At 42.3% G+C, this 10,214-nt stretch overlaps 2 protein-coding genes across 2 annotated transcripts in view; one reads left to right on the top strand and one right to left on the bottom strand.

The window, feature by feature from the left end:
* Positions 1–1,166, bottom strand: part of LOC118428474 (nephrocystin-3-like) — a gene marked incomplete in the record, with an annotated part of 22,298 nt that extends 21,132 nt beyond the window's left edge. Inside the window, 2 exon segments of the mRNA XM_035838557.1 lie at positions 7–445; positions 992–1,166. Coding sequence (XP_035694450.1) covers positions 7–302 — 296 coding nt within the window.
* Positions 1,167–1,201: 35 nt separating this feature from the next.
* LOC118428476 (E3 ubiquitin-protein ligase ZNF598-like) lies at positions 1,202–8,154 on the top strand. The gene is made up of 8 exons (XM_035838559.1): positions 1,202–1,576; positions 1,682–1,794; positions 2,617–2,746; positions 3,191–3,402; positions 3,805–4,037; positions 4,549–4,639; positions 5,121–5,426; positions 5,921–8,154. The coding sequence occupies exons 1-8, from the start codon at positions 1,373–1,375 to the stop codon at positions 7,563–7,565; spliced, it is 2,934 nt and encodes a 977-aa protein (XP_035694452.1). The 5' UTR covers positions 1,202–1,372; the 3' UTR covers positions 7,566–8,154.
* Positions 8,155–10,214: the final 2,060 nt, after the last annotated feature.

Here is a 10,214-nt window from a genome sequence, read left to right as displayed (position 1 = left end):
TTCTCGTTTTCCAGCTTCTCCATTTTCTTCTGCATGTCCTGGATCTCGCTCTGCTTGCTGTAGCGGAACATCTCGTACTCCTTCCTGATTCGCTCAGCCTCCGGGTTCTCCATCAGATCCACCGACGCGTTGGACCGGAAGCTGGCGCCCTTCATTCTCCGTCCGAAGGAACCGACAGAGCGGAGTAGGGCGTGGCGAGGCTTGACCTCATTGGGAATATCCAGGTTCCCGTCCAGGTATACGCCATCCGTCAGCTCCTCCAGCGATTCGCGGCTGCGGAGAAGGGAACTGCTCGTCCCCATCGTGACTCTTACCGTAAACTTTCGCGGTTACTCTTCAAGCGGTTACCAGCAGCATTCTGCTCAGTTGTACTTGTTAAATCATATGTGAAATGTCACTTTATAGTTTGTGTGTAGTATTAATATTGGTGGATCAGCCATCTCACCTAGAAAGTAAAAGAGATTTTTATTCATCATCAAACATAGGCTACTTAAAAAAAGTGAAAGTCATCATATGAAAAATTCTAAGTCATACCATATCGTTACAGTATACATGTACTAGTAATTATAAACAATGATGACTAACAAACTTGCCTCCTTCGGTCAATATTGACAATGGTAAAATCCTAATTGATGTCAGCCCTACAGCGTCGACTGTGGCTAAACAGTCCTATACGAGAATGACAGTCCCTGACACATAGGGCACATCTGTGAGTGTAAGCTGACTCAGGTCTGTTGCAGAGCTGTCAAGACTTTTTTGATTGATCACATTTTGCATAATGAAACATTGATTACTAAATTAACCATACTTCTGAGCTGCTACTTCTGATGATATCCACTCGTAACTACGTCTACATGTAGTTATCTCTTCGTTGAATCAATTAACAAGCCATGGTTAATCAGTTAACGTGAACAAGTTTAATAGCAAGAGTTTGACATGTTGACAACGTAAACAGCAAATTGTCAACACAACGACGTAGGGCCTTACTCACCTTCTTCTTCTTCTCTTTTCATTCTCACTGATGTCTGAAAACTTTATCATGTCTTCTCCTTACATCTTTAAGATCTCACCGTGTAAACTCTTGAGACATTCCACAAACTTCAATCACTGCTACTACTTCCGGGCTGTCGCGCATGCGCTCCGTCGTACAAATTCCGATTTTACGATACTGTCAGAAAACGTGTGGGTCAGGTTTTACGATAATACCGTAAAACAGCAAAGCGCATGCGTGTAATGGTAAGAGGGCAAAGTTCATGTGAGTCATCAGCCGAAGAAAATTTTTAACGTACCGTGTTTCTCCGTCTTGCGTAACTTTTATAGCCTTTATAATCATTCTTAGCTTTTATTCGGGACAATTAGACTTGAAGAAAGGATGGAAGGTGAACGTGAAAGCGGAAAGAAGCCGACCGAGCGCTCCAGGAAGGAAAGCGAGCGGGCCTGCGTGTTGTGTTGCGGGGAACCCGAGATCTTGGCGGTTGGAGAGTGCGACCATCCCGTCTGCTGGAAGTGTTCCACCCGTATGAGGGTGCTCTGTCAGCAAAACTACTGCGCCGTATGTAGAAAAGACCTAGACAAGGTACAACCTCTTCTACACAACGCTTTGTAGAGGCTCGAATCGTCAAATTCTCGCTGTTGACTTTTAAATTGAAAGTGATGTAACCAAATTATGTAACTTTTTCAGGTGGTATTCACCAGTAGGAGACAGACATTCTCTTCTATTTCAACGGAACACCTGCGTTTGGAAAGGAAACACGGAATTTACTTTGCTGAAAATGTCACACAGAAACGATACAGGTGTGTAAACAAACTTGTTGTGTTGTGTTGGATATGAATGATTTAAACCAGAGATAGACTTGAAAATAGTTGCCCCCCTCCCCCTCTCAACAAAAAAAAATCCCACAATTCCCTGTTCCATACCGTATTGATGTCTATGCACCTGTGCTTCTTGTTGTTTTTATTGAGGCATAAACCACATCTGCACCATACAACATTAGTTGTGTAGGTTTTCTAAGCCACAGAATATTTTCTAAGCGACTGTCGCCAACACTAGGCAATACTAGTGTCCAACTTAATTGACCATATGTTAAGCCTTAAGGGGGGTCTGTGTGGTGGGTTACTGGGTATATATAATACAACACGGGGTATTCTGTATTGCCCGAGGTACGGCCCAACCGTGGGTTGGATCACCCGAAGGCCAGATGGGGATCTGACCCGTGGAAGGGCCGTACCTCGGGCAGTATGGTGTACCCTGCCTGTGTTGTATTTTTATCTATATCATGCCAACCTGAGAAAACTCAAGTTTATTGCTTGATATAAAAGATATAAAAGATACAAAATGTTAAACTCAACCACCCTGCAAGAATGCTTTCTGTTGAATTAGACTTTTTCTTTAGAGCTATTCATGTATTTGTCCTAATTATGCCATTTTGATAAAAAGGCACGCGATCTGCCTCAAGGTGCATCATCTTTATCTTTTTTCATCAAACTGTGAACTTGAAAATGCTGATAGTACAGATAATTTAAGATTAACAATTCCCAGTAGCAGTAGTGTTATATACATTCAATATCGATCAAAGTTGATCTTTTACATCAAGTCTTTCTGTTGAATCTCTCTAGAGAACTGTTGGAGCACAAGTGTACTGATTGTCCGGAGAAGCCGACTTTCCGCACGTTCCCTCAGCTGTCCAAACACATGCGGAAGGAGCATGAGCTGTTCTACTGCGATCTCTGCACTGAACACCTGCAGGTAAAACATTGTTAAATGGTTAGCGACAGACAAGAGACTGGAGAACCATGATAGTCTTGGAGTATACGACAGCATTTTTTCCACACACATACATGTACAAGTTAGAGGGCTAACTTTGTGCTGCTGAAGTAAAAGAACCATCTCAATCTAGACCCTCCTGTTAGCGAACAAAAACAGTGTATGGTGTGATAATGTTGCAGCTTCTCTTCCTGAATATTCGTATGAAATGCTATAGGGTTGATTTAACTTATTATGTAAAGAAATAGTGGGAAAATCTACTTTCTGTCCAAATTGTACATATAGATACAATGATGCTAGTACTAGACTAAGTAATAGTGGGCCTTTAAGTTAACAAGGAAAAATAGTTTTGTCACCCCTAGCAAGAAAAGCAATTTTGAACGCCTCAAATATGTGCTGACTTTTTGGTGCTTGTCTTTGTTCCAGATCTTTTCCTGGGAGCGTAAGACCTACAACAGGAAGGAGCTGGCTGAGCATCGCCGGATCGGAGATAAGAACGACAAGTCGTACCGCGGCCACCCTCTGTGCGAGTTTTGTGATGAGCGTTACGTGGACAACGACAGCCTTCTAAGACATCTGCGTACGGACCACTACTACTGTCACGTGTGTGATACTGCCGGGAGTAACCAGTATTACAGGTACAATTTCTCATCCTCTAATTCTAAATATTCAGTACTGTTATGCCTGAAACGTACTCATTTTTTATTGCAGTGACCTCTCCATCCCAAATACGCCATTCCACAAATACTAGTAGTATGCATTTCCAAGTTGTACGACTGTGTTCTTTCACCCTACTGACGAATTATGTACTAAAAAAATAGATAGATTTCCAGTAGTTACTTGTAATATTGACAAGTAACATCTCCTTTGCTGTTGTTGTTCAAATACATTTTATATCATATGTTATAATATTGTAAGTAGTAATGTCTTGTGCAGACATAGTATACACATGTATTCTAAATTGACATGTGGTCTGCAGGGAAACTTGTATTGGTTACAAGATAAGGTAGCAGCGTTAAGTTTTGTTTATTTTTCTTCAGTGACTATGACGTGCTTCGTAACCACTTCCGTGATGCCCACTTCCTGTGTGAGGAGGACGACTGTCGTGAGGAGAAGTTCACGTCAGTGTTCCCCACGGACATCGACCTGAAGGCTCACCAGGCGGCCGTGCACCTGAAGAAGCTGAGTAAGGCGCAGGCTCGCCAGGCCAGACAGCTGGACATGAACTTCCAGCTGGTCCCTCGCCAGAGTGGCTATACAGGAAGGGGACGAGGTGGGTACTTTTCACCAAATGTTTTGGCCGTACCTCGGGGTGGAGCCGTTGATGCAACAATCGCTGTGATCAACTTAAAAGTAGTGCTAAAACTCTGCTGAAGACACAGCAGAGTGACCTCACTGGGAGGGGAGAGATGTGTTTCTTTTCTCTTTTTTTTTTTTGGCACTACCTCGGATGAAGCTGTTCATGCAACATTGTAATTAAGTTAAAAGTAGTTCTAAAACTTTCTGCCACAGCAGAGTGACTTCACTTGAAAAAGACATTTCCTTTTCAGATTTTTTGGCAGTACCTCATGGGTGATGCCTCTAAATAGCACAATGACCAAAATTCAAAAACCTCTTCCTGGTCACCTCCATGGAGTGGTTTTACATTTGGTGGTTTCAAACAGGCATGCGCAGTACAGAAATATCAAGAGAAAATGTTGATGATAGTTTTAATGTATGATGCTTGTTAGTGCCCCCTGCCCCATCTGAGTGTATCTAACATCAATGTCCTTCTGTGTCTGTAGGAAGTGTGAGTAGAGAAGACTACGATGATGTGAGTTCTAACCAGCATCCTGGCAGGAGAAACAGGAGAGGACAGGGAGCAGCACAAGAAAGGTACTACACAAAATGGCAACTTTGAAAAGTGCGATGCAATTTCCTCCATGCAGAAATGTTATATTAATTGTTTAACATATTGATACACACAGTGAGTGGGCTCATTTTGATTGAAACCGACATCACTCATGACATGAAGATTTAACTACGGGCAGAAAGTGTGATAGTTACAGTAAAGAAAGGAGCTTTACTTATCTTCATTTTACATAACATGTAGGGCTATATAGATGACACCATACTTTTGTGTTGTATGGAGACACCATATTTATGTTGACACTCTTGAAAGTTAAACCTAAAGTAAACTTAAAGGTTAATACCTCATGATTTAACAAAAATATTAGCATGAGATCAGCATGAGAGGAAAGCATTGCCCTCGTACTTATTGCATTGTATACAATATGTGCTGTATAGCACCAGTGCTACCACATATACAAGGGTTATCTTGGAAGCTGAAGTTTTAAAACTTGATGCATCTCCTTAGGGAGCAGGCAGACCAAAGGGAAAAGGCAATGCTTGCCGCAGCCATGAAGGCCTCTCTGCAATACGAGTCCGCAAACCGCAAGGAAGAACAGGAGGAGGAACGCTCTGCCGCCCCAGCCGCTAAACCAGATGACTTTCCGTCTCTTGGAGAAGCGGCAACCAATCAGGGTTTACTCTTTGACAAACCGGAAGATTTTCCGTCGCTCAAGGCAGTGGCTAGCAGTCTAACTTCACAGCAGGCCAACCAAAGTGCTGCAGCATCTACACAGCAGAGCATGGCCATGAGGGTGGGCCACAACTTTAAAAGGTAGCTTCTTGAACTGTTGTAGCTAAATATGCATTCAGTTAACTGTACAACTTACAATGATGTACTCTGAATGCAGAAGTGTTTTGGTATTTTTATGTTTGCGACTTTTTGTCTGACTGCAAACCCCAAACCACAATTTTTGTTTCTGTCATCTCCCCGTTGTCTAAGCCTTACATGTCTGTACTAAAGATTGTTTACAGTAGAGTGTCATTATTTAGTGGGAGCCTGTTTGGTTTTGACTCCCATATGTTTGTAGCTGTAGAAGACCTAACTGAAGTCATTGTTCAATTTTTGTGTCAATTAAGCATCCATATTGCTATTATTGCAAAGTCCAATGATTTGTTTCCTTACTGCCTTGTAGATGAGAAATTATTGTGATGACTACACAATTGTAAGTCTTACGAGTTCACTTGGAGAAAAATGACAAGTCGTTTACTTTGTTTTTTTACATTGGAATTTGGATGACTTGAATTTTTTCGTCTTTACCCTGTCAGGTCTGTGAAAAATGGGACTTTGAATGAGGAGGATTTCCCTCAGCTTGGTGCTAACCAGAAGAAGGCAAATCCTGTCGCTCCACTAGCAGGGAGGTGGATGGGGTCGGAGCCAACCCCGGGGGTGTCGGCCAGCCAAAGACTCTCCCAGGACTTCCCACCTCTGCAGACCCTCAAAAAACAAAGCAAACCTGTCCGGGCACCTTTGCCTGAAAAACGACCACCCTCAGGAAACGTGAACCAGATTAAAAGTAAACCGGCCCCGAAACAGTTCCCTCAAGAAGAGGAGTACCCAGCCTTAGCAGCAAACTACGTTCCGTGGAGCAAAGTACAGGTAGTGCCAACGCAAGACAAGGAGAATAGGCGCACTGTTTCTCAGGCACCACCAACGCAAGACGACTTTCCCGCACTAGCTCCCTCAAAAACCACTTCACAGTGGACAAAGAAGCAGGCACAACCTAAAACACGAGGTGGCTCAAAGTGGTCTTCTTTAGCTACGGAAGAATCAGTAAATAAAAGTAAAGGTTCAGTACCACAAGAAGGACAAAAAGCTGAAAAGAAGGTATCAGAAGGGACTGCTAAGAAAAAGAAGAAGAAGAGAAAGAAAAATAAAGGTGGAGGAAGTGGAGAGGAAGATGAGAAGGGAAAGATAGAAAGCATGAATGAAGATTCAAAGGGTTTGAAACAAGACCCTGCTGCTACTTTGGTGGCAGAAGATGGGGATAGCCAGAAGAACCACTCCACAGAGCCAGCTAAAATTAACTGCACAGAGCCAACCTCTCAACCATCTGAAGACAATGCCCAAAAAGGAGACATTAACAACATTCAAGGAGGGAATGGTAAGGAATTTGATGCACCATCTTTTAGTGATGCGCCATCCTTCAGTGATGTGGACTTTCCCAGTCTTGGCTCTGACATCTCAAGTGCCTACTTCTCCACAAAGCTACCTGAACAAACCACGCCAGTCTACCGTGGTTTAGGGAAAACACCTTCCCAAGGTGCGGGGCCTCCTCCGGGTCTGTCTCAGCTTGCCGACTCGCTTGTACAGGTGCAAGTTCCAGCTTCGTCCATCACAAAAGTTCCCCCTGGGTTCCAGCCGTACACTAGTCCGGAGCCCCTTGCCCCTTCTTCCCTCCCCATCCCACCTGTGGATCCTGGACCGTATATCCAGCCTGACAACTTCCAACAACGCAACCAACAGCTTATGTCCTCGATCATGGAGTGTCTGAGAGACAACAATCAAATCGGGCAGTTCAAGGACTTTTCCAGAAAGTTTCGCCAAGGGACGCTGCCGGCATCCGAATACTACACGACCTGCTGCAAACTGTTCCAAAAGAGTTTCTCCACGATCTTCGTCGAACTTCTCGTCTTGCTTCCAGACGCGCACAAACAGCAAGAACTGTGGCAGGCGGTCACGGCGAGCGGCAGGCAGGGTGGTTGCGACATCAGTTCGCAGTGCTTGTCATGTCCCACTTGTCTTCAGATAGTCAAGAACAGTGACTTCAGTACACACACTCAGAAACATAGCCTGGACAATGACTTCCCTGCCCTGTCATCTGTTCTACCTCCTCCAGGGCTGATTCAGGACTTCCCATCATTGGGAGAACCGTTTGGCGCAAAGAAAACGTCAGCATGGAAGAAGATGTAACTGTCTTTCCCTCTGTAAACCATAATAATGAAATAATTGGGCTATTTGTCAACTGAAAATAATGAAGTTAGACTGCTAGAAAAAGAGCAATATGAGGCTGTATTGTACATTCAATGTATACTTTACTAGTATATCAACCCAGCTGTTCTGCATAATAGAAATGTTAAAGATATTTAATGCCTTTACTTTAGTAATGGAGTTTTGACTAGCTACTGCAAATTATCTTTAGAAAGAGTGGCAAGTTTGTTTCACATTTTCTGTGAAAACCTTACATTATTACCTTTTGTGGAGATAAAAATAGTTAAAATGTTATGTTAATGTCAAACACCTTTATATGGAACTTGTTTAGTTATTGGTATGAGTTGGCCCAGATGAGTGTTCCTGCTATTGCACGAATAAAAATACAAATAACAGCAAATTCAAGACAAGTGCAAATACGGTGACTGAAAGTGAGGGAAAAACAAAATACTGCTAATTTACAGTTAAGCTTAAAGCATACACTCTGCATACTTGTGTTTGAAGAAAAGCCCTTGTGTGATAATAACTTAGTCATCTTCTGGTCAGCTGAACAATGTCAATAGGATTATTGTGTCTTTGTTGTGTTCTTTGTACTTCTTTGGCACCAAGTGGAAAGTAGAAGTGGTCGAGTATTTTAGTTACTTTTGCCAGGTTCTTTTGCACAAGAGCTTCGATTGACTGAAATGTAAATAGCTGAAGCTGCCTCCATGTTGATGTCCTTGCAGCTGGGTTTACACACGCATTTTGGAGTCGACTTCGGACTGGAATCGACACTCGGGAGTGTTGGGTTTAGGTACGGGGCCACGCGCCCATTGCCTCAGCTGCGATTCTGACTCCCTGTACCGCGCCGACTCAAGATGGATTTAGATGTGTGGTCTTCAAGTTTTTGATACAGTAGTCCAGAATCTATCATGGCCTTCCGCCGTCACGGTCTCACTTACAATGGACGCATCAGTTACCCTAATTACATGCCCAAAATGTTAACTCTGCTGAGTCGACTCCGAAAACGCATGTGTAGACCCATCTACGTCGTTCCACAAGAAGAAATCGCATTACACTAGTTTCTGCATCACACATGTACATCAGACTCTCACAGCAGTCCACACATACATGTACACCACACTGAATGAAGCAAACACACACTCGTTTGTAGGATGGGCGCGAGTGCTTGGACACAGCGTGTGGCCAACTTTAATCCTGAAGTGTCGAAAAGTACAGACACGAGAGGCCAAAAATGGACCGAAACAAAAACATCAGTAATCGCACAAACCTTTTCGGATGAAATCCAAAATAACGGTCAAATATAACTGACAAAGATGCAATTTTTAAAATGACAAAAGTGTCGAAACGTACAGAAATGTGGGGCCAAAACTGGACTGTAAGAGAAACGTCAGTAATCGAACGATACTTTTGAGAAACAAACCCAAAACTGTAAATTATTACAGTAACTTTCAACGTGTGAGAAGTGTCAAAACTCACATAAATAATGGGCAAAAACTAGACCGAAACAGAAAGATTAGTAATCGCACATTCTTTTGTAATCAAAGCCAAATGTAATAGAAATTCCAACTGATGATAACTTGTCCGAAACAGAAAACGTATCTAATATACATAAGTGATTTAAGAAGTGCCGAAACGTGAAGAGAAATTAAACCGAAATAGAAACGTCCTTAACATTTTACAATAGTCGAAACAAAAAGTCCACAAATGAAAATGATTGTATCATATGATGGCATGTTTACAGCAAGCACAAGCACAACCTTTAAGTGAAACGAAACTAAACACGCCAAGTAGAATTGATCATGACGTATTCAGTTTCGTTTTATTTCCAGGTTCCTTTGAAACAAAAATGAAAATATTTTCAAATATGTTCTCAGCGTTCCATTGAATGTTGAGAAAACTGTTGTTTGCCAGCCACGCAACCCCTGAAAAACCTTCCCAAAATAAAGAAGGCAAAAAATAGGGGACGTGCACCAGAGCCTTTGTGCAAAACAACCAATCAAATTCTCTGGGGTTTCTAACAAAATATTAACAAAAAAAGCTATTTCACCAATTTCCCCATATCAAAAGAATGCAGTCTTATCAACGAATCAATTCAGTGGTAATGTTGACTTTACTAGTCTAAAGATCGATTAATATTAAACTGGCGCAAGAAACAGCAATCATTGTAAAAAATACGCCCAACCAACGATTACGTGAGAATACTAGGCATAGAGATGGATGCTGACTACTAATAACACAGCTACTATTGAAAGATCGGAATACATTAAAGATAGGAATACTCCTCTTCATCTCCACATAACACATCTGCCATTGAGAATCGGAATACTCCTCTTCTTCTCCACACAAAACACAACTGCTATATTATTGAAGATCGGAATACTCCTTTCCTTCTCCACAAAACACATCTGCTATTGAAGATCGGAAAACTCATCTTCTTCTCCACACATAACACAGCTACTATTGAAGATCGGAATACTCCTCTTCTTCTCCACACATAACACAGCTGCTACTGAGTATTGAAGATTGGAATCCTCCTCTTCTTCTCCACACATAACACAGCTGCTATTGCAGATCGGAATACTCCTCTTCTTCTCCATATATAACACAGCTGCTATTGCAGATCGAAAT

The sequence above is a fragment of the Branchiostoma floridae genome, chromosome 13 (assembly GCF_000003815.2).
Source record: "Branchiostoma floridae strain S238N-H82 chromosome 13, Bfl_VNyyK, whole genome shotgun sequence".
NCBI classification, from domain to species: domain Eukaryota; kingdom Metazoa; phylum Chordata; class Leptocardii; order Amphioxiformes; family Branchiostomatidae; genus Branchiostoma; species Branchiostoma floridae.
This window is presented reverse-complemented; position numbering and strand designations above follow the sequence as displayed.

What these genes read in the sequence shown, in the direction of transcription:
- LOC118428476 (XM_035838559.1), top strand. Translation starts at nt 1,373, where the DNA reads ATGGAAGGTGAACGTGAAAGCGGAAAGAAGCCGACCGAGCGCTCCAGG. An exon ending in GTAGAAAAGACCTAGACAAG is followed by an intron (nt 1,577 to 1,681) that starts GTACAACCTCTT and finishes TAACTTTTTCAG; the next exon opens with GTGGTATTCACCAGTAGGAG. An exon ending in GTGGGCCACAACTTTAAAAG is followed by an intron (nt 5,427 to 5,920) that starts GTAGCTTCTTGA and finishes TTACCCTGTCAG; the next exon opens with GTCTGTGAAAAATGGGACTT.